We start from the raw sequence: 24,865 nt of genomic DNA, 5'->3' as shown, positions 1-24,865 counted from the left end.
GTAAAGTGCTCCATCATAGCAACTATTGGCATCTTGAACAAGACTTTCTTTCAGTACATTGAACTTTTGTGGCACTGTTCTGTTCACAATACTGTATTGTACTGAACTAACATACTGAGACTTAGGTGTAAGATATTTGCCTCTGACTGCTGATGATAGTTCAGACCTGAGTTTTTTGAAATACTTTCTTTGAAGAGTAGGGAGCTATAACGTAGTTATTCCCTATTAGAATCTGCTTGTGAATTATATGAGGTGCTCCGAGCGGCATATTGTCATATTCAGATTTAAAATGCTGATAACTTTTCTGTGTATGTAGGACAGAGACAATTCTAATGCGCTGTGTATAACAGATACAGATGCAGTGCTTATCATCATTTAAGTACATATTTTAATCATACACAAACCATTTTTATTGAATTGACGTATTTTACATGATACAATTTGTTATTTAGAACACAGCAAGCTGTCATAGTGTGTAAGGCTTTCTTTCATTTGGGAAAATCAACTTTTAATTCTATCTGGCCATCCAAATTGATTAATGTGGAAGCCAGGATGCAAAGGACATGGCCAATTTGCTTTCCTAACTTTCTCATATTCAAACGTGTGTTCCCTCTCAAATTAACTCTCATCAGTGGGATGCTAAACCCTGATTTCCTTTCTTTTCATGAAATGTATAAATAACTGAACTTATCCTCAGCAAAAAATATTTCTGTACACTTGTCAGGATGGTCTCTCTCTCTCTCTCTCTCTCTCTCTCTCTCTCTCTCTCTCTCTCTCTCTCTGACGACCTATCAGCTCTTGGCTAAGGATCGTGGTTTAGTCTACACCAAGTTCATTTGGGTTGCTGTTAGTGTGATTTGTGATGGCCTCATTGCTGAATTTCTTAAGTTTTGCTCTGTTGGAGAATTAGAAACAACACTGAATGTTGGTGATCAATAGTCTTTATGGGACACTAGATGAGGATTCAGAGAACAAATGTGGAGATGATGTCATGTGTCCCTGTTGTCACTTTAAATCCTCATCGTGAACAGTGTTAACGGTTAACACAAGGGAGACTGAGGTCTTTCTTTAGCAAATGTGTTGATGGAAAGATTGTCATATATCACATTGGATGTGTATGTTGAAGTAGCACAATGCTTGGATGTCAAACTGAGACTTTATCATAAAATGATAAGATGTGCAAAGCATTGTTCATTGAATATATACTTGTTCCCCGCTGTTAGAGTGAATTATGGAAGTAACTGTCACACAAGAACAGAACAATGCATTAACACCTTACTGCACATCAGATTACTTCACGATGCTGTCTTGGTTTGACATTAAAATTCCATGCCACTTTGACACTCATAACCAGCATTTTATCATATGTGATAGCCTGGCTGGATATAAACAGCGTATTCATAGCTGAGCAGGGATTACACAAAAGCGCTGTAGATTCAGTTGGTTTGTGGCTAGTGGCTGAGGCATTTCAAGGTAATCACTGCCTTAAGATTTTTTTCCTTTTTAGTTAGGGAAATCGTATAACATTTTTCAGTAAGGTTAATTCAGAAAACTCAAAAAAATTTCAGACTTAGGCCAGTGTCCTTTCATACAAAGTTACATACCATATGGTTATAATTAAATTAGAATTATATTAATACTTTCAGCTGCTAACGGGCCTTGATATATATGAACGGGGCCAGGTGAAAATGTGTGCCCCAACCGGGACTCGAACCCGGGATCTCCTTCTTACACGGCACACGCTCTATCCATCTGAGCCACCGAGGTCACAGAGGATAGCGTGACTGCAGGGACTATCTCGCGCATGCCTCCTGTGAGACCCACATTCTCACATTGTATGTCCACAAACTACATTCATAGTGTCCCACCCCAACACACTCACTACTCGTGGAAGACATTCCTACCAAGTCCCGTAAGAGTTCAGAGAATATGTGTGCATCCGCACAGAAGAAGGAGGTCATGGCCGGTGTTGCCAGAACTATATACTTATATGGATATGGTGTTTACTCGTGGAAGACATTCTTTCCAAGTCTTCCACGAGTAATGAGTGTGTTGGGGTGGGACATTACGAATGTAGTGCGTGGACATGCAAGGTGAGAATGTGGGTCTCACGGGAGGCGTGCACAAGATAGTCTCTGCAATCATGCTATCCTCTGTGCCCTCAGTGGCTCAGATGGATAGAGCGTCTGCCATGTAAGCAGGAGATCCCGGGTTCGAGTCACGGTTGGGGCACATATTTTCATCTATCCCCGTTAGCAGCTGAAGGTATTAATATAATTCTAATTTCGTTCTAGACAGCTGCAGGTCCATCAGTGGTGTCTGTTCTTTCGCACATGTCCAAAAGAACAGACACCATATTCATATAAGGTTATAATTAAAGTGCAGCTATTTGCAGAGGTCCACTAGGGATTTAATTACCATATGGCAGCGAAAATTGGTATATATTCCAAGTGTTAATGTGAAATCAATTTACACTGGAAAAAAATTAGTTCGAATTTTGGCCACCAGATGCAAATCTGGTGCTGTGGATACAAAAAGACATATAGAAATGTTTCCATATGTAATGGAATAGGATTGGGATGTGGGCAGAAAACGTCAGACAGGTGAGAAAAGTATAATGTTGATTTTATTATTAACCACTGCTTACACAATTTGTTCAATATGAGCACCAGAGGTGTCTATGAGATTCTGTACTGAGCCAGATTTGCACGTAGTGGACAAATTCGGAACTAATTTTTTCCAGCATAAATCGGTTCAGCATTAAACGCATTATCATATCTACTGAGTTTCACTTCCATATGATAATTATAGCCCACATTGAACTTCCGTGAGTATCTGCACTTTCATTATAACCACCCTGTATATACCATGTTTAAAAGATGTCAATAATTATAATAAAGATAAATGTTTTCTTAGGAAAATTAAAATCCGTCCTATCTGAGCAGTCTTTATACATGATCAGTTACAACTCATGAAAGGCCATTACTAGGCTGGAAGAAGGAAAAAAAAATTCAAAGTATCTGTAAAAGGTCAGTACTACACACAGTTTTTCACTGTTTTCCCTGCTTAGGCAGGAAGGTGGGCTGTTTGAGTCCATATGTGAACTGTTCAACTAGTTGATATAGGCACTGTAATTCTATTGTGACTGCATGTTTATTAAAAATGAGGGGGGGGGGGGGGTGTGTATATTTTCCAGGTGAGAATCTATTGGGGGCATCTCTGGTGTTCACCTTACAGGTGAATAAGGAACTGCTTGTCTTGCCACCTTTTTTGTGACACAAACATAGTGCCATCATCATCTCCAGGAGGATAGCAAACAGTTGTGAGTGTGTCTTAACATCACTGCAGCAGTAAGTTTTGCAACTTGGCCTTCCAGTTCCCAACTGTGCTTGCTGTTCTTGTCATTCCTGACATCGGTGTCTGTCACTGCAGTCACTTCACTAAATCAACTGCGTCCCAAGAAGGCTTTGGAGTCATTCCAGTTTGTGACATGTTGTCCACTACAGTGAGCACATGTTATTTGGTCATCCTTCTTCATTGTGTAAGTGCTACATTTGTGGTTGCCAGTGCAAATATCACCCAGTTGTGAGAATATTTTGCCTCGTACACCTCTTGCTGACACTTAAAGTACTGTAGTTATGTGTCAAGCTGTGCTGGAAGATTCTCCACCTACCTTGCAAGCCAAGAGCTTACCCAGCTTGTAAACTTTGTTGATATCCTTCCTCTGTCACTTATTCACAGCTGTGTCTGTGACTGAGGTAAATAGCAACAGTGTTTTCTTATTGGTTTGATTATGTATCTTGACTGTCACGTCCCTGAATTGAGCATGTATCAGGTTTTTTCAGACTGTTTCCTCCTCACAAAACCATAGCAACACTTTGAGATAGGTTATTGACTGATGGCGTCTTCTTCTTCTTCTTCTTCTTCTTCTTCTGTTCTGCCTTCTACAGTGCTGAGACGATATACTTGACTGCTAGAGTCTTAATGGTATTTTGATTGTATATTTTTCTACCTTAAGCTCTAGTAATGTGTCATTTTACAGAGGCCTGACACTGATCTTGAAACTCATGAAGATTTGGAGTTCATTATGGAACACTAGGTAGCTTGTTCCCTTGCACTGGACCTGCAGAGGAGCAGGTGGTTGCAAGTTGTGGTCGTTCTGCTCAATTATACAGCTTTACTGCAGATAATAAACCATTAATGGCTCTTGCAAACTTAGTAATACTTGTCAGAGAATCTTGAGGAATCCGATTATCTTGTTTAAAGTAGTCTGATAGAAAATCACTGGATTAATGTATCAAATATCGTTGTGAAGCTAAGGACTCCATGTTTGGAGCGTTGTGAGGATATTGTATTTCTATGTAGCACTAATCTCAGGATTAAAAAAAATACATGTAAAATATATTGCCTGCATAGTAATGCCTGTACTTTAGTCACCTTCTAAACCCACCCTGGAAGTGAGTAGTATCCTTGATTGTGGGTTCTAGTGAGGATGTCGGGGCTTTACTTCATACAGCTTGTGAATGCAATATTGGAACTACTGAGCAATGTACTGTACTTTCTATGTGTAGGAAAGCAGGCAGTGTGACAATATTGCCTCATTCACTTCAGTAGACAGGGAAGCATCCTAGCACTCAGATAATTTGTAAGAGCTATGATTTCTGTTACTCTCTTTCGGAAGCACAACATTATAGTAAAGTCCATGCGTTAAAATCTGTAAGTCAGATGCCTGGGGTACTTGCAAGCCAGGTTACTTAGTCCCTATGGTTTTCTGTGGTGACAAAGGTAGCAGTTGGACCATTATCTTGAATCAAATATGAACTGTTAAAGCAACTGCATGTTTGTTTGTTATGACCAGATAAGTGCAGAATAGTGTGTGTCATTTACATAGATGGCCACTTCTCATTTGGAATTGTGGTTACTAAGGTTATCCTTTCAGTTTATGGTATTACCCTGTAGCATAGGGGCATTGGTTGGCTTAAAGTATAAGGGGCATCCAATAAGTAATGCAACAAAATTTGTCAGCCATTTTTGGTTGAAAAAATGCAGAACTTGTTGTGGGGACATCATGGAGTATTCCCACTTCAGAATCTATAGTTCCATGAAGTTCTGATAGGTGGTGGCACTGTACATAGCCTTAAAAATGGCGCCTGTAATGCAGGTGCATTCCAAGCAGAGAGCTGTCATTGAGTTTATTTTGGTGGAAAAGAAGAGCATCATAGATATTCATAGGCATTGCAGAATGTCTAAGGAGATCTGGTACTGAACAAAAGCATGTTCAGTCGTTAGGTGAGGCATCTGTCAACATTGCAAGGTTACACAAACCTGTCCAGTGTCCTGTGTGCCAGCTGGTTGCACACATCTGTGACTCCTGCAGTGTTGGAACGTGTGGACTCACTCATTTGAGGTGATTAATTGATCATAATCAAGCACTTCGGTGCTCAGCTAGATGTCTCTGTTGGTAGTGCTGTCTCACTCATCCACCAGTTTTGGTACTCAAAGGTGTATGTGTGCTAGGTTCCTCACCACCTGACAGAAGAACATAGATAGGAAAGAGTGATCATCTGTGTGGCATTGCTTGTGTTTTACAAGGCTGATCTTGTCAATTTTTTGTCAAATACTATCAAAGGCGATGAAACATAGGTTCATCACTTTGAACCAGGAAGAAAACAGCAATCTTTGGTGTGGCATCACACCACTTCTCCTCCAAACAAAAAGTCCAAAGCCACGCCCTCAGCTAGTAAAGTCGTGACAACAATCTTCTTGGACTCTGAATAGTTATTCTGTTTGATGTCCTCCCTCATAGTGCAGTGATCATCTCGGATATGTACTGTGCTACCCTCAGGAAATTGAAGAAACTAATTCAGTGTGTTCATTGCCACAAAAATGCAAACCAACTTCCCTTTCTCCATGACAGTGCAAGGCCTAACACAAGTCTACACACCCAAGAGGAGCTTGCACAACTTCATTGGATTATTCATCCTCATCCACCATACAGCCTGGATCAAGTGCCTTCCAACTTCCATGCGTTTGGTCCATTGAAGGTTGCACTCCATGGGAAGCAGTACATGGATGGTGAGGAAATTATAGATGCAGCAAGATGTTGGCTGTGGCGTTGACCAGTAGAGTGGTGCCATGTGGACATACAAGCCCTCCCAGTAAGGTGGTGTAAGGCCATCACATTGTATGGAGATGATGTTGAAAAGCAGGCTTTTGTAGCTAAAAGAGTGGCAAATAATATGGCCATTTTTTCAAGGAAAATTAAGCAAGCACAGATTTGCCTTTTCTTGCACAATCTTTATTAAGGTTTTCAGACTCCCTTGACATTTCTTTGCTTCTCATATTCTCTTCCTGTTCCCTGTTAAAAGCTTTCTCATCCTCCTCCTCAGATTAAAGACATGAAAACTTTAAACATTTACCACACATGTATGGAATTTCAGATTAAATTTGATTGTGAATATCTGCCGATACAACCATAATTTCTTGGCTGTTTTTCCTACTTCATGTCACTGATTGTCCTGTGAATTTCTTTGTCCTTTTCATTTTGCAATTCTCCCTCAGCTATGGATAGCAGCAGCAGCAGCAGCAGCAGCAGCAGCAGCAACAACAACAACAACAACAACAACAACAACAACAACAACAACAATGATCCCATTAATAATAATAATAATAATAATAATAATAATAATAATAATAATATCTATCTAATATATATATATATATCAACTACAGGAGTCATACCTCACAATATCCACCAGTACATCAATGCAATACAGCTACATCCAAACATATATATACAACTACAAAAATCTGTAATTATTGATACATGTTCAATGACCCGAAAGTTCCTAAATGCAATATAACATATACCGTACAGTTAAAAGGAAGTCACGCTTGATCAAGGTCCGCGTCACTGTCCATTTTTGACCAGACATAATGTCTGAGAATAGAAAGAAATAATAATAATAATAATAATAATAATAATAATAATAATAATAATATTGTTGTCACCAATAAAAAGAAGAAATTAACACAACTAATCGAAATATCCATACCCAATACAACAAATATACAAAAGAAAACACAAGAAAAAGTTGAAAAATACATCCAACTGGCTGAGGAAGTCAAGGACATGTGGCATCAGGATAAAGTTGACATTATACCAATTATACTATCAACTACAGGAGTCATACCACACAATATCCACCAGTACATCAATGCAATACAGCTACATCCAAACTTATATATACAGCTACAGAAATCCGTAATTATTGATACATGTTCAATCACCCGAAAGTTCCTAAATGCAATATAACATATACTGTACAGTTAAAAGGAAGTCACGCTTGATCAAGGTCCGCGTCACTTTCCATTTTTGACCAGACATAACGTCTGAGAAAAGAAAGAAAGAAAGAATAATAATACTTACTACTTAAAAAGTTTCTAATACTTACAAAGTTCCACTACATTCCATTCCTTCTCCTGGCACAGTTTCATCATCCTTTTTTTATCTGGACTCCATTACACTCCATATTTGACTCAACTGAAAAGGAGGGGTGGGGTGTTCTCATAGCACTGCCTGTGCTCAGTAGAAATAAATTTCTATATTCCTTTGTAATAGATATTTTATTTTCAATCTTGTGGATGCTTTTTCCCTTTCAGTCTGTCCTTTTTTTACCCTTGAGCAGAAGGTACATCTTGCTCTCAACACCCATCTTCTTCCTCTTACATAAATTTGTGTCACTTGGATCAGGACCTTTGCTTATCTGCATGGAAGTTGTATGTCCATCTGAAACATGTAATGGAGCTTGTATCTCTGTCTCATCTCAGGCTCTCCCAGATGAAGTGTTATGGATACAACTTAAGTATTGTCTCATACAGAACCCACGTCTTTGGTTTTGCTGAGACGTTTGATCCTATTCCAAGCATTCTTTCTCTTCTATTTCTCCATATGTTCTTGAAAACATCACTAAAAATGCCATGAAATATAAACTTATTAAAAATAAGAGCATAGTAGTAGCTTAATTATCCCTTTTTCAGGTTTTTAGCAATAGGAGAATCTTACTCATCTCTAGTATTTTCCTTCCAAATCTCTACAGAATACATCAGCAGAATTGTGGAAGAAGTACTGTTCACAGTTGTCTACAAACTGTTGCCTATTTATTTCCCAGTTCCTTGAACAGAAAAATGTTTGGAACAAGCAAAGGAATTTTTGACCAAATGTCAGTTTTCCAAATTTGATGGTACTGGAACGAAGCACCCTTGTGCTAATGACATTTTAAATCTGAAGACACTGATGCGGAGGTACTAACTCACAGAGTTTTGCTTTTCATGAGTGCCCTGTTGGAGTTTTCTTCAGGTAGGCATCATGTGACAATACTAGGCAGAACAGTTCAGACGCTCAGCTTCTGTCACAGCATTGGGCACTGTTGCAGTGCTGTGTCAGTCTACGCACCAGCCGCCCGTTGCAGCCCAAACTCATGCTGGGCATGCGCTAGCAGGCAACCCCTTTCACCGTGGTGTTTCCTGTCGTTGTTTCAAGCCACTGTTGCACCTTGGACAATGCACCTGTACAGGAACTTGCTGACATGCTATCTCTGGTGCTAGTGGACAACAACAGAATGGTTGATCTGGTTTTACATTTTACCCACGGAAGTGTATTCTACAACTCACTTTAACTTAGGGTACATTAGCCTCGTCTGCCATTTGAGGGACTGGAGAGGTGCCCCTTCACTTTTTCAGCCCATGGGACCCATGGCTGCTCTCGCTCAGTGGTCCGACCTGGCCCCTGCCCTTCCCAGTTTTTTAATTCAGCTTATTCCTCTACATGTGCTGTTGGTTTACTGTCTCATTATCGGTGTTCTCTTTCTGAGATTTTATCAACTTGTCCACTTTGCTAGTTTTCTTGTGGTAATTGATGATGTGGAAGTACCATTTGGGTGCAGAGGGTGTGTCTTCCTGCACATAATGTGTCCCATTGCCTTCAGCTGCTTTTTTGGTGGGGCAACTTTCCCACATTCACCCTTTTACATTTCTCTCCCTTCTACTTGCTTCTGTTTCTTGGTTTCCTCGATTCTTGTGTACATTCACATTCACATTCGTCAGGATTTGTTTTTGTGTCTTTCCTCTCTGGGGACTCTTCCTGACTTTACACACTTTGTTTTGAGGAACCAATGACCTCGTAGTTTGGTTTCTTTAACCCCATCAACCCATCCATCCCCAAGTCTCCTTTAACCAACTGTCCCTACACTCTCCATCCAACAGCTTACCCTTTCTCTTTCCTATCACCTCTTCCCAATTCACCCCTCCACATCTCTTTCATCACACACTGCACCCCACCAGCTCCAACACCTATGCATCACATGCGTAGCCTGTGCACCTGCCACCCTCTCTCCTGCGTTCCTAGTCAGCGAACTGGCTGTCTCCCTCCAAGCCACTTGCTACCCACCCCCAACCCTTCGTCCTGCCTCCCGCTGCTCTCTCCCTCTGTGCAGACCACCCAACACAACCCCCACCCAACTCTAGTCCACCGGCTGAACTGCACTTGTAACATTGTGTGCCCAGGTAACACTTCATAGAGGCACAGACAAGTGTGCATTTTCATGTGTGTGTGTCTATTTTTATACGCTGTCTTGAGAAATGATTTCCTTCAGAAGCTAGGAAGCTTTCTCTCTTTTTTGTGTGAGCCTGTTGACGACTCAATGCTTCTGCATTTCAGTGAGTGGTCTCCATACTTTTGAAGTACAAATATGTAATAAGCCACTGGCAGAAATTGCTTATGCAGTAATTTAATGTGCAAGCCAACAGATTCGTAACTGTGTACTGTATTTAATTATGTTAATGGGTTTTACGTCTAAGAATGGAAAAATGGTTCATGGTCTGCCATAGAGTTCATAGTTGTCTCCCACTGTGAGTGAATACAAGTGGAGGAATCACAGTTGTGATTTTTATACTTGGTTCATTACTTTTGTGTCACAAACATAATCACTAATTTTGCTGATAAGGTAAAAAAGACTTTTCATAATTTTGATTTGCTGAATTAGTTTAGTAATGAAAACCTTATAAATAAGGAAAGGAGTAAAGGTAACCATTCACCATATAGATGACACATTGAGTAGTTGACTGGCACATAAATGATATGAAAATTGTGCTGAATTTTCATGGCAGTGCAGTCAGCATACAGTGCTGGAACACTGAATCAGTGTTCAGTGTGTGTTGTTTTTGCTAATTACCTCTGAGGAACCTCGTTGCTTGAAAGCTTAAGAACAATTTAAATCTTGTTTATGTGTATGTCACTGTACGACACCTCAGTTATATGGCGAGTAGTTACTTTTACTCCATTCATTATCTGCTTTTCACCAAGGACTTTCCAGTGTTATATTTATAAACATTTTAAATTCTGATATTTTAACTGCAATCAATTTCAGGTGCAATTTAGACTTCGGCAGATAGTGGAGACAGAACCGGGAGAGGAAAAGGAAAAGTTGTTAAAAGACTTGGAAGCATTTGCTTTCAGAGGAATTCCTGATGCTCCAGACAAAAAACTACAGGGGATGCTTTTCCCCCCTTACTTTGTAAGTAGATTAATTCGTAACAAATGTTATTACACTTCGCAGTTTATATGTGAATATACTTGAGACATGTCACTTTGATTCTCAATCAGCTTGCCTACTCCTTTACAGACCTAAGTTTTTTCTCCTGTTCTCATCTCACACATACCACTTCCGTTTCAAACTTATATCCACCATTCTTGTTTTAGAAACCACCTTGCATTCTTTGTTGTATGTTAAGAGAATTTCTGATGTATTTATTTATTTGCATAGTAGATTAATGTAGAAACATTAATACATATCATGTTAATGTATAACTTTTAGTACATTATATAATGTATATAATTATAGGTGTTTTAACATCCAGGCTACGTAATAACTTAAAATTTCTGTTGTCCACCACAGGTTATTTCGTACTCTGCAGCTATTTTTATATTTTATTTCATTGATTACAAAAATCTACTTTGTATAATAAACAGCAGTTGCTGCCATGAAGTACAATTTGTAGTTTAGAGCTGGAACTTATAGGACAATTTGCATGCTTTGATTTGATGCAGCTCTGCATACTAGTCTGTTCTGTGCAAGACACATAATTACTAAACCTACTTACCACATTGAGGCCTTGATTTTCCTTGAAAAATCCCCCCCCTCCCTCCCCCCCCCCACATATATATATATATATATATATATATATATATATATATATATATATATATATATTTCCTTCCATTACCAAACACATAATTCCTTGATGTCTCAGGATGTGTCCTACTAACAGATCCATACTTTTAATCAGGTTGTGTCACAAATTTCTTCTTTCCCCAGTTCAGTTCAGTATCTCCTAAGTAGTTAGTAAATCTATCCATCTAATCCACAGCATTCTTCTGTAGCATCATTTTTTTAAAAGCTTCTCCTGTCTTCTTGTCTGAATTGTTCACCACCTGCTTCCATATAAAGCTACTCTCCAGACAAATCTAAAAAAAATCACAGCCTTACACTTAAATCTATATTAACACATTCCTCTTTTTCAGAAATGCTTTACTATTGGTAGTCTGCATTTTGTATCTTCTTACTTAGGCCATAGCCAGTTACATTGCTGCCCAGTGGCAAAACTCATCAACTGCCTATACAGGGTGATCAATCATTAACGCAACTGCCTTTGTGGCATGCGGCTAGCCAGTATGGCCAGCTGCTGGGCCCATGATGCGGGTGACAGCAGGTCCGCAGTAAATATAATATGGTTAATTGCGTAAGTTATTTCTGACATAAATAACATAAACACTTAAAAAGAAAAGTAAATTACTCACTTATATTAAGCAACAAGATACTGAAACTGCTTTCCTTCATCGTTCAAGCATTTCTTACACTTGCTTAGGAAAGTGTTTGTTATACTCTTCAGTTCTGCATGAGAAGTGGCAGCAATTTCTTTGCGAATATTAGTTTTAAGTTAATCTAAAATGAGTGAATTTGACTTGCCATGTATACCAAGGAGTAGATGCCTGTCTTCTTGGAGCATCAGGATTCCCAGCACTGGTCATCGCGCCAAGTGACCTCTGCGGTGGCTGTGTGGCACCAATGGGGAAAGCCTCTGATCGGAGTGGGTGGCATCAGGGCAGATGACCCACAATGAAGTGGATCCAGTCATCTTTCGCTGGTGGCAGAGTGGCCCCAGCAGTCTGTAAGAAGGGAAGGCTCAACTACAGTGCTGAGAAGTATGACCCCAAATTGTTTCCCTCCGTAGCTACACCATGGGAGAAATGTAGGGCTACAGAAAAAAAGAGAGCCATATTCACCTTGATACTTAGTGTGCAGCAGAACACTTGGGGACTCCTTTCTGGCTACAAAGTCCCTCCTTTTTGTTGAAAACCTGAAGGATAAGTTTGGGGAAGTGGCAGCACTATCCAAAATGCGAAATGGGTCAGCCCTGATTCAGACACCATCCCCAGCCCAGTCACGACATTGCTCATCTGTGACAAGCTAAGTGATATTCACATTTCGATCACTCCTCATAAAAGCCTCAACATGGTCCAGGTAATTGTCTTTCATTGAGACCTCTTGTTGCAGTCCGATGATGAGCTACATGCCAATTTAGAACGATGTTGTGTTCACTTTGTCTGGCATGTCTATAGAGGCCTAAAGATAGTAGGGTTGCTACCAGTGCTTTCATCTTGTCTTGAAAAGGTCAAGGTGATAGTATACTGATGTGATTTAAAACCATATGTCCCTCCTCCTGTGCAGTGGTTTAAGTGCTGGAAATTTGGGTACATGTTTTCGTGGTGCAATTCCAGCACCACATGTAGAGATTGCAGACATCCACTGTGTCTGAAAACCCCATCTGCCCATCCTCCCACCTGTGTCAATTGTGGAGAGCACCATTCACCTTGCTTGCTAGATTTTGTGGTTCTCCAAAAGGAGAGGAAAATTATGGAGTACAAGACCCTGGACAGGCTGATTTACCAGGAGGCTAAAAAGAAATTTACCAGTTGCACCCCATTCACTTGACATCTTGTTATGCTGCAGCTGCAACGACATCGCCCTCCCTGGTGATGGTAGTCCCCTAGTCTCTGCCTCATACAGTGGGCTCTCAGGTCTGCCAGACACTGCATCCCCCCCCCCCCCTCTCCTCCCCTGCATGGTGGTTGGGGGCACTGCTTCTTCTGTTGCTCACAAAGCTTCTACTTTGGGAGCTACGCCCCTCAAACTTCAGGGAAAACAGTCCCCCCCCCCCCCCTCCCAGCCGGAGAAGTGACAGCCTCCTCTGGCTCTTCTCGCACAGAGGGGGTCTGTTGGGACTCTGCCTTCCAAGGGTTCCACCCGTGTAAAGGTGGACACCAGCCAGTGACTGAAACAGCCACAAGCTGCTGGTTGAAGGCCTTCACGCTCTTCTTCTGTACCAGAAGCTACTTCAGAGAGGCCCTCCCAGCAGGTTCCTAAGGAGAATGAGAGAGCAAACAGATAAAGAAGAAGTCTGGAAAGAAACAAGAAACTCCGGTGGCTCCCGCACCACCACTCCCTACCAGTTCTGCATCTGAGGATGAGGTGGAGATGTTAGCTTTCCCGAGGATGTAGATCTCCAATGCCTCAGCAGTGATGGTCATAGATAGAAGCCTCCTGCGGGTTCGGGGGTTAGAATAGGCCCGCGGTATTCCTGCCTGTCGTAAGAGGCGACTAAAAGGAGTCTCACATGTTTTGGCCTTATGTGATGGTCCCCTCTCGGGTTTGACCTCCATCTTTCTAAATTATTCCGAAGAGCGAGCCAATTGGGGAAGGGCGCCTTACATGGTGCACTGTATCCGTCGTGCAATTAGACCTTTAGCCGGCTTTCACGTCGTTGCAATGGTGTCCCGCTCGTTTTCGATCTTTAGGGCGGGGATACGTCCCTGGGTGCGATTACCACGCTGCCCTCTGCAGTGTTTCTTTTAACTGCGACGACGACCTTGGACAGTTTTGCACCTAAGATCCAGCACGGTAGCCAGTCCGTTGTGGTGGGGCCGCCATGTACCCTCTTGGTTGTAGCCCCCTGACAACACAGGGATCGCTCTACTGATGCCTGCGCCGTTAACTCCCCACGTATGCCAAGGAGTAGATGCCTATCCTCCTGGGGTATCAGGACTCCCGGCAACGGCCATCCTGCCAGGTGGCCTTTGCTGTGGCTGGGTGGCGCCCGTGGGGAGGGCCCTTGGTCGGAGTAGGTGGCATCAGGGCGGATGACCCGCAATGAAGCGTGGTACATCATCTCTCGCTGGCGGCCAGCCGCCAGCAGTCTCTAAGCGTTCTCGGGCTCAATTTAATGCTCAGAAGTACGATCCGAAAACGTTCCCCTCCCTGGCCACGCCGTGGGAAGAGCGTAAGTCCCAGGATGGAGGTAACAGTTATTCGCCCCGATTCTTAGTTTGCACGAGAGCTGATGGGGAGTCTTTTCTCTCCACAAAGCCTCAGTTCTTCGTCGAGCATTTAGAGGACAAGTTTGGGGAGGTGGAGGGCTTGTCTAAAATGCGCTCTGGCTCAGTACTGATACAAACGGCATCCTCCGCCCAGTCACGCAGGTTACTTGCTTGTGACAAGTTGGGGGATGTTAACGTTACTATTACTCCACATAAGAGTTTAAATATGGTCCAGGGTGTTATTTTCCATAGGGACCTCCTTTTGCAGTCTGATGACGAGCTGCGCGCCAACTTAGAACGTAGAGGTGTTCATTTCGTCCGGCGCGTTCATCGGGGTCCGAGGGACAATCAGGTTGCTACCGGTGCCTTCATCTTGGCCTTCGAGGGTGATACGTTACCGGAAAAGGTCAAGGTGATGGTCTACCGATGTGACGTCAAGCCCTATATCCCTCCCCCGATGCGGTGCTTCAAGTGCTGGAAGTTCGGCCATATGTCTTCCCGCTGCACTTCCAGCCTCACATGTCGAGATTGCGGACGCCCATCTCATCCCGATACTCCATGTGCCCCGCCTCCCATCTGCGTCAACTGCGGGGAGCACCATTCACCTTGCTCGCCAGACTGCAGAATATTCCAGAAAGAGCGCAAAATCATGGAATATAAGACCCTGGACCGACTGACTTATACTGAGGCCAAACGGAAATACGACCGATTACATCCAGTGCGAATGACAACTTCCTACGCCGCTGCTACAACACCTGTGCTAGCCCCATCAGTTTCGCGCCTTCCGGCCGGATCGACGAGTGGTACAACTCCTCCTGCCCCCTTGCCAGTGGGGGGCTCTACCCACCGGGTTGCTCCTGTGCCACCTACCTCAGGAGCAACACCATCCCCCCCATCGGGGACGTCGGTCCCCGCTTCTAAGCCGGAGAACTGTCCAACTTCTTCGGCTTCTCACGCTCGCAAGGGGTCCCTTGGGTCCCTCCCTTCCCAGGTTTCCACCGGCGGGAAGGTTGACGATCGACAGTGGCGTAAGTGCCCACAATCTGCAGGTCGAAGGGCTTCCCGATCCTCCTCAGTCCCGGAGACTGAATCGGTGAAGCCCTCCCAGCCAGTTAAACCCAAGGAGCAGCGTGAGAAATCAAAGAAGAGCAGCTCTAAGCCCAAGGAACGCGCGGTGGTAGCCACCCCATCGCAACCTTCTAGCTCTGCGTCTGGAGACGAGGTGGAGATTCTGGCGTCCGCTGAGGACCTCGATCTCGCCGGTCCCTCAGACGCCGTGAATAGCAATAGCACTAGCACGGGTGCTCAATCGGAGGCAGCAGGTGACCCAGCGGCGTAATCTGCCGTCCCAGTCCCGGCACGCCTTTCTCAGCCATGGACAAAACCATCCTCCAGTGGAACTGCAGCGGTTTCTTCCACCATCTAGCTGAGCTCCGCCAACTTATCAGCCTTCACCCTTTCCTCTGCATTGCTCTGCAGGAAACTTGGTTTCCAGCAATGCGCACCCCCGCCCTCCGTGGCTATCGGGGTTATTATAAGAACCGAGCAGCTTATGAAAGGGTGTCTGGTGGCGTCTGCATCTATGTCCTTAACTCTCTTCACAGCGAGTCTGTCCCTCTACAAACAGCTTTAGAGGCTGTCGCTGTTAGGGTGTGGACGCCGCAGGCTCTTACTGTCTGCAGTCTTTACCTTCCACCGGAGGGTGATGTCGCGCAGCATGTCCTGGCTGCGCTGATAGCCCAATTGCCGCCACCTTTCTTATTACTGGGCGACTTTAACGCCCATAACCCTCTGTGGGGTGGGTCAGTGGCAACAGGTCGAGGCGCCACCGTTGAGCATTTATTGTCGCAGCTCGATCTCTCGATTTTGAATGATGGTGCCTCCACACACTTCAGTGTGGCGCATGGCACCTACTCCGCCATTGACCTTTCAATCTGTAGCCCTAGCCTCTTACCATCTGTCCACTGGAGTGTGCATGACGACCTGTGTGGTAGTGACCACTTTCCGATTTTTCTGTCACTACCACAGCGTCACTCTTCTGGGCGCCCTAGCAGATGGGCTATGAATAAGGCTGACTGGGACTTGTTCTCCTCCACTGCTGCTATTGAGCCTCTCTCAACTGATGCCATTGACGCGGTGGTTACATCGGTCACCGCCGGCATCGTCACTGCCGCCGAGTCTGCCATTCCCCGTTCTTCTGGGTCCCCTCGGCGGAGGGCTGTGCCTTGGTGGTCGCCTGAGATCGCTGCAGCGATTAAAGATCGCCGGCGGGCGCTCCAGCGTCACAAGCGACATCCCTCCATGGACCACCTTATCGCCTTCAAACGGCTGCGTGCGCGGGCCCGCCTCCTTATCCGCCAAGGCAAGAAGGAGTGCTGGGAGCGGTATGTGTCCACCATTGGACTCCATGTCACTCCATCGCAGGTCTGGGCCAAGATTCGACGGGTCTTCGGCTATCGGACCCCTGCCAGCGTCCCTGCGCTCTCACTGAATGGAGCAGTTTGTACTGACTCCGACGTCATTGCAAACCACTTAGCAGAGCATTTTGCTATGAGTTCCGCTTCTGCGAATTACCCCCAGGCCTTCCGCTCCATTAAAGAGCGGATGGAATGTCGGAGCCTTTCTTTTCGCACCAACGCTTCTGAACCCTACAACGCTCCATTCAGTGAGTGGGAATTTCAGAGTGCCCTTGCCGCTTGCCCTGATCCCGCTCCCGGGCCAGATCGCATCCACTGTCAGATGCTGAAACACCTTTCAGTGGACTGCAAGCGACGCCTCCTCGACCTTTACAACCGTCTCTGGGTCGAGGGTGAGTTTCCGTCGCACTGGCGGGAAAGTATTGTCATCCCCATTTTGAAACCTGGAAAGAACCCTCTGGAGGTGGACAGCTACCGTCCCATTAGTCTCACCAACGTTCTTTGCAAGTTGCTTGAACGGATGGTGAGCCGGCGCTTAAATTGGGTGCTGGAGTCTCGGGGCCTTCTGGCTCCGTCTCAGGGTGGGTTCCGTAAAGGCCGCTCTGCCACTGACAATCTGGTGAGCCTTGAGTCGGCCATCCGTACAGCCTTTGCCCGCCGTCAGCACCTGGTCGCTGTCTTTTTCGACATGCGGAAGGCGTACGATACGACATGGCGTCATCACATCCTTTCTACGCTTCATGGATGGGGTCTTCGGGGCCCTCTGCCGATCTTTATCAGAAATTTTCTGTCGTATCGTACCTTCCGCGTGCAAGTCGCGGCCTCGTATAGTTCCTCCCTCGTCCAGGAGAACGGGGTACCCCAGGGCTCTGTCCTCAGTGTCTGCCTGTTTTTAATTGCAATAAACGGTCTCGCTGCGGCAGTAGGAAATTCTGTCTCCGCTTCCCTGTATGCTGACGACTTCTGTCTTTACTATAGTTCTATTAGCATTGCAGCAGCTGAACGTCAGCTACAGGGCGCAATCCGCAAGGCGCAGTCTTGGGCTGTAGCGCGTGGTTTTCAGTTTTCGGCTGCCAAGACCCGCGTTATGCATTTCTGTCGGCGCCGAACGGTCCATCCTGAGCCGCGGCTTTATCTTGCCGACGAACTTCTTGCTGTGGTGGAGACCCACAGGTTTTTGGGTGTCCTTTTTGATGCCCGGTTGACTTGGCTGCCTCATATCCGGCAGCTTAAACAAGCGTGTTGGCGGCATCTCAACGCCCTGCGTTGTTTGAGCCATACCCACTGGGGCGCCGACCGATCTACCCTGTTGCGGCTCTACCAGGCGTTAATCCAGTCTCGCCTGGATTATGGGTGCCTAGCTTATGGCTCAGCATCCACATCTGCGTTGCGGGTGCTGGACCCAATTCTCCACAGCGGGATACGCCTTGCCACTGGTGCTTTCCGCACCAGCCCTGTGGACAGCGTCCTAGTGGAGGCAGGTGTACCTCCACTGCGGTTCCGACGCCAACGTTTGCTGGCCGCTTATGCTGCCCATGTTTTTAGCTTGCCCGGGCATCCAAATTATCGTGTCCTGTTCCCGCAGTCAGTCGTCCATCTGCCAGACCGTCGGCCCCGGTCGGGTTGTCCGATCGCCGTACGCATCAAGGAGCTTCTCTGCGGGCTTGGGTTTTTCCCAGTTCCACCTCCTTTCCGGGCGCCTCTGCGTACACCCCCGTGGTGTGTTCCTCGCCCTTGCCTTCGGCTCGACTTGGCACAGGGCTCGAAGGACTCGGTCCCTCCAGAGGCCTTCCGCCGCCGCTTTTATTCCATCCTGGCCACGTATCAGGGCTCTGGAATTGTTTACACCGACGGTTCGATGGTTGCTGGTCATGTCGGGTATGCGCTAACTCTAGGGGACCATTCCGAACAACGGTCCTTGGCGGCTGGCTGCAGCGTTTACACTGCTGAGCTAGTCGCCATCTTTCGTGCCCTAGAGTATATCCGCTCCTGCTCAGGTGAGTCCTTCGTTATCTGTAGCGATTCCCTGAGCGGTTTACGAGCTCTCGACCAGTGTTTTCCTCGTTCTCGTCTGGTGATGGCTATCCATGAGTCCCTGCATACTCTTGCGCGTTGCGGCCGCTCTGTGGTCTTTGTGTGGACCCCCGGTCATGTCGGTATCCCGGGCAATGAACATGTTGACCGCCTGGCGAAAGAGGCCACGAGTAAACAGTCTCTGGACGTTGGCCTCCCAGAGACTGATTTGCGGGCAGTCCTCCGCCGAAAAGTTTTTGCGCTTTGGGATGCTGAATGGCGCAAGCGGATCATGCCCAATAAACTCCGTGCCATCAAGGAGACGACGACTGTGTGGCGGTCATCCCTGCGAGCCAACCGCAGGGACTCTGTCGTCCTTTGTCGGCTCCGCATTGGCCACTCCCACCTGACACACAGTTATTTACTGCGCCGGGAGGACCCTCCTGTATGTCGCTGCGGGGCGGCTTTGACAGTGGCCCACATTTTGTTGGCCTGCCCCCTTTTAGCTGTGGTCAGGCAGACATTTGCGCTGCCTGATACGCTCCCTGCCCTCTTATGTGATGACCCTGGTATGGCTGACTTAGTTTTCCGTTTTATTCGGGCAGGGGGTTTTTATTATTTACTCTGAGTGTTTGTTCTGTTCTTTTGTGTTGATTCTGGCCATTGGCCTACGATTTTACGCTGAGTTTTTAATGTGTTCTCGGTGGTTGGCTTTTCCTTTTTATCTCTATGGTCGGCCAACCACTGTCACACTTTGTGTGATTTTAATTTGTTTCGTCTGATCTCTGTAGGAGTATTTCTTGTCCTGTGTCGTCTGACGTCTTTCCTGTTGTTCGTTTTTTTTTGTTATTCTCTTTGGGTGGTTTTACTTTTTTTGGAAAAAGGGACCGATGACCGTCGCAGTCTGGTCCCTTTAATCCCCCCCAAACCAACCAACCAACCAATAGATAGAAGCACTCAACCAGTGGCCACAGCTGACCCTGAGTGTTAAACTGCCTCCTTGGTCCCTTTGTACCCTCCCCAACTGCTGAAAGCATCATCCTCCATTGGAATTGCGGCAGTTTTTTCCCCACCTGGCTGAGCTACGACAACTCTTAAGCATTACATCTGCTCTTTGTGTTGCCTTTCAGGGAACCTGGTTTCCAGCAATGCAGACACCCACCCTTTGTGGCTATCAGGGTATTACAAAAATTGTAATGACTGTAACAGGGTGTCAGGTGGAGTATGTATATATGTCCATATCTCTGTATATAGTGAGCCTGCGCCCCCTTCAAACATCTTTAGAAGCTGTGTGAAGACTACACAAGAAATTACCAGCTGCAACATCTACCTTCCTCCAGATGATGAAGTACCACAAAATGTATTCATTGCACTAATTTCTCAACTCCCCCCACCGTTTCTACTTTTGGGTGATTTCACCACCCATAACACTATGTGGGGTGGGACCAATGTTACTGGCAGTGATAAAGATGTCGAGAATGTACAACTTGTTCTTGCTTCCTAAATACAGGTGCTACCACTCATTTCAGCTTAGCACATGGCACATATTCGGCCATTGAACTCGCAGTTTGCAGTCGTTGTCTTCTTCTGTCTACCCATTGGAGACCTCATGACAACTTGTGTGGTAGTGACCACTTCCCGCTCTTCCTGTCCCTCCTCCGGCATCACTCACCTGGACGCTTGTCCAGATGTGATCTTACCAAGGCTGACTGGGACACTTTCATCTCTGCTACCAGCGTTGAATCTCCATTGCTTGTTGACATTGATGTGGTAATCCAGAATGTTACTACAACCATTGTTTCTGCAGCTGAATCAGCAATCCCTTGTCCCTCAAATTGCCCTGGCAGAAGAGAATGCCGTGTTGGTGACAGGAAATTGCAGTGGCCATTAGGGATTGTAGACGGGCCCTACAATTTCATAAGTGGCACCCGTCAGTGGAGAACCTCATTGCCTTAAAATATCTCTGGGCCCAGGTCTGTCAGCTAGTCAAAAGATGGAAGCAGCAGTGCTGGGAACGATACGTTCTACCACTGGAACACAAACGTCTGCTTCCCCAGCTTGTATGAAGCTCAGACTCCTTTACAGATATCAGTCCCCTGCAAGTATATGTGGATTTCCACAGATGGAGCTGTATGTACTGACCCAGATGCAATTAAAGAGCATTTTGCTGAGCACTGTGCTCGAACCTCTGCGTTTCAGGATTACCAATCTGTCTTTTGTACCCTAAACAGCGAGTGGAACAACAGCACTTATCTTTTACTACACCCCAGACTGAAAGATATAATGCTCCATTCAGTGAGTGGGAATTTCTCAGTGCCCTTGAAGATTGTCGTGATACAATCCCTAAACCAGCCAGCCGCTGTGGCCGAGTGGTTCTAGGCGCTTCAGTCCGGAACCGCACTGCTGCTACGGTCACAGGTTCGAATACTGCCTTGGGCATGGATGTGTGTGATGTCCTTAGTTTAGTTAGGTTTAAGTAGTTCTGAGTTCTAGGGGGACTGATGAGCTCAGATGTTAAGTCCCATAGTGCTTAGAGCCATTTGAACCATTTGAAACCCTGGGCCAGCCTACATCCATCACCAAATGATTAAACATCTGTCAGTAGATTTCTAGCACCATCTCCTTGCTGTCTTCCACTGCAACTGGAGCGTTGGGGAAGTCCCATTGTAGGGGTGAGAAACCATCATCATTACAGTGCTAAAACCTGGTAATAACCCACTGGATATGGATAGCTATCATCCTATTAGCCTTACCTACGTTCTGTGCAAGCTGCTCAAACATATGGTGAGCTAGCAGTTGTGTTGGCTCCTTGAGTCTCGAGACCTTCTGGATCTGTCCCAGCGCAGTTTTTGCCAAGATCACTCCATCACTGACAGCTTGGTATACCTGGAGTGTGCCATCCGAACTGCCTTTCCCTGCCATGATCCCCATATTGCTGTGGTTTTTGTCCTGACAAAAGCTGATAACATCACTTGGCGACACCACATCCTCGCTACATTGCACAATTGGGGTCTCCCAGGCCCACCCCTGATTTTTATACAGAACTTTTTGTCGCTCTACACCTTCGTAGTCTGAGTCAGTGTTCCACACAATTCTCCCCATAGCCAAGAGAATGTGGTCCCATAGGGCTCTGTACTAAGTGTCTTCTCTTTTTACTGGCCATTAATGGTCTCGCAGAATCTGTGGGGCCGTCAGTATCAAACTTCTTATATACTGATGATTTGTGTATTTCCTTTTGTTCATCTACTCTTGGTGTGGCTGAACATCGACTGCAAGGAACCATATGAAAGGTGCAGTCATGGGCACTCACCCATGCCTTTCACTTTTCAGCCACCAAGAGTTGTTTCATACACATCTGTCGCCATCATACATTTTACCTGCATCCACAACTTTATCTTGATGACCATCTCCTTAATATAGCGGAATCTTATCACTTAACTTGGCTTCTCCATCTTTGTCAGCTTAAGCAAAAGTGCTGGCAGTACCTTAACATTTTTCTGTGCCACACCAACTGGGGGCAGATCACCCTAAACTGTTGCAGCTGTACAGTCCCATCATGAGTATGGGATCCTGGTATATGGTACAGCATTGTCCTCAGACCTATGGATGCTGAACCCTATACACCACGGTGGAGTTAGACTTGGGACAGGAGCTTTCCGAACGAGCCATGTGAACAGCCTACTTCTGGAAACTGGGGTTCCTCCATTGCAGATCATGCAGCAACAACTGCTTCCAAATTATACCATGCACATATGCAGCTTGCCTAAACATCCAAATTATTTTCTCCTTTTCCCTAACATGGTGATACATCTCTCACAATGGCGGCTCGGATCCAGGATTACAATTGCAGTCTGTGTCCAGTCACTTCTCATTGAACTCTAGTCTTTCCCTCTACCACCTCTCCTCCTGGTCCACTTAAGTATGCCTCCATGGTGTATACCTCGACCACAGCTTCATCAAGACCTCTTACAAGTCCCAAAAGACTCAGTTTACCTTGTGGCCCTCCGCCATTTGTTTCTCTCTATTCTTGACGTGTCCTGGGGTTCAGAGCTAGTTTGTACAGATTGCTCAATGGTTGATAGTCACTGTGGGTTTGTTTATGCCCATGCAGGACATACTGAACAGTGCTCCTTGCCAGATGGCTGCAGTGGTTTCACTGCAAACCTGGTAGCCATCTCTCGTGCTCTTGGGCATATCCGTTCTTGCACCGGGGAGTCCTTCCTCATTTGTATCGACTCCTTGAGCACCCTAAAAGCTCTCTACCAGCGCTATACTTTCCATCCTTTGGTAAAGGCCATCCACGAGTCAGTTTACATCCTCAAACAATGCGGATGGTCAGTGGCCTTTGTATGGACCTAGGGACATATTGGAATCCCACGAAATTAACTTACCGACACACTAGCTAAAGAGGCTACTCATAAACCGAGTCTGGACATTGGCATACCGGAATCTGACCTTCGATCGGTATTCCACCGCAAGGTTTTTAGACTCTGGAATACAGAATAGCACTCCCTGACTTCACTGAATAAATTATGTATGCTAAAGGAGTCAACGAATGTATGGTGATCCTCCATGCGAGGCCCTCACAAGGAGTCCATTGTCGTTGCTGGCTCCGCATCGGCCATACTTGGCTGGCTCAAGTCGTCACCTTCATCGCAAGAACCACCTGAGTGTTGCTGTGGTTCACACTTGACAGTGGTCCACATCTTGTTGGACTGTCCAAATTTAGCTGTCCTGAGGTGGACATTTAGCAATGGCTGATCTAGTTTTAAGTTTTATCCAAAAGGGGGGTTTCTATCACTAAATCTAAGGGTGGGTGTCCACTGACTAATTTGAACAAGGAATGATGTCGCATATGATGCCTATCTAAATGTGACTGTTGTTGTCATTGCAATTAACAGTATAGCATCTACAATAACAAGTCAGTCTTAGTTCTCCTTATTAGTGAATTTGATTTCAGTTCCTCTTTCAACCAAACAGCCACCATACATCAGTCACAGACGCTAACTCAGAAGCTGGAACAGCATATGGAATGTCTGTTTTTTAAGCTTTGTACTGATAAATCTGTTTTTGTGTTTGTTTACTTTGAAGGATATTGGATACACCTAATTTGCTTACTTACATTTTTGCCTGCCTATCAGAATTTTCTGGGATATGGTTTGTTGGTAACATGCATTTTTACAATCTTCCAGAAACCCCAAATAATGTTTTGTGGATTTGTGAACAACTGCATATTAGGAGATTGCTGAGGAACATATCCAGGTCTTTTTGGGTCCCATGCCATGCCATGACATGACATTTAGAGGCCCGAGTGGTAACATGTGATACATTATACCACACTGACTTCTCATAGTCAGAAATCGTACACAGTTCTATAGTTTTAATCACATGTGTATCATTGTACATGTAATCTGCAGTGTTGTTGTGGTGGTCTTCAGTCCAGAGACTGGTTTGATGCAGTTTTCTATGCTACTCCAGCCTGGGCAAGCTTCTTCACCTCCAAGTACTTACTGCAACCTACATCCTTCTGAGTCTGCTTAGTATATCCATCTCTTGGTCTCCCTCTACGATTTTTACCCTCCACACTGTCCTCCAATACTAAATTGATGATCCCTTGATGCCTCAGAACATGTCCTAGTAACTGATCCCTTCTTCTAATGAAGTTCTGCCACAAATTCCTCTTCTCCCCAATTCTGTTCAGTACTTCCTCATTAGTTACGTGATCTCTCCATCTAATCTTCAGCATTCTTCTGTAGCACCACATTTCAGAAGCTTCTATTCTCTTCTTGTCTGAACTATTTATCATCCATGTCTCACCTCCATACATGGCTACATTCCATACAAATACTTTCAGAAAAGGCTTCTGGACACTTAAATCTCTACTCGACATTAACAAGTTTCTCTTCTTCAGAAACACTTTCCTTGCCATTGCCAGTCTACTTTTTATATCCTCTCTACTTTGACAATCATCAGTTATCTTGCTCCTCAGATAGCAAAAGTC

General features: G+C 45.2%; 1 protein-coding gene and 1 non-coding gene across 2 annotated transcripts in view; both read left to right on the top strand.

Moving 5' to 3' along the window:
* The window catches only part of LOC126184578 (RUN domain-containing protein 1), a 160,066-nt gene that overhangs the window by 8,663 nt on the left and 126,538 nt on the right, over positions 1 to 24,865 (top strand). The window contains exon 3 of the mRNA XM_049927009.1: positions 10,428 to 10,574. Coding sequence (XP_049782966.1) covers positions 10,428 to 10,574 — 147 coding nt within the window. The remainder of the gene's footprint in view (positions 1 to 10,427; positions 10,575 to 24,865) is intronic.
* Positions 2,158 to 2,232, top strand: Trnat-ugu (transfer RNA threonine (anticodon UGU)). Its single transcript has one exon. It is a non-coding gene; the product is annotated as a tRNA-Thr (tRNA).

Source organism: Schistocerca cancellata, chromosome 4 (genome assembly GCF_023864275.1).
Source record: "Schistocerca cancellata isolate TAMUIC-IGC-003103 chromosome 4, iqSchCanc2.1, whole genome shotgun sequence".
Taxonomy (NCBI): domain Eukaryota; kingdom Metazoa; phylum Arthropoda; class Insecta; order Orthoptera; family Acrididae; genus Schistocerca; species Schistocerca cancellata.
The sequence above is the reverse complement of the archived record's forward strand: the minus strand, read 5'-3'. Positions and strand labels throughout refer to the sequence as shown.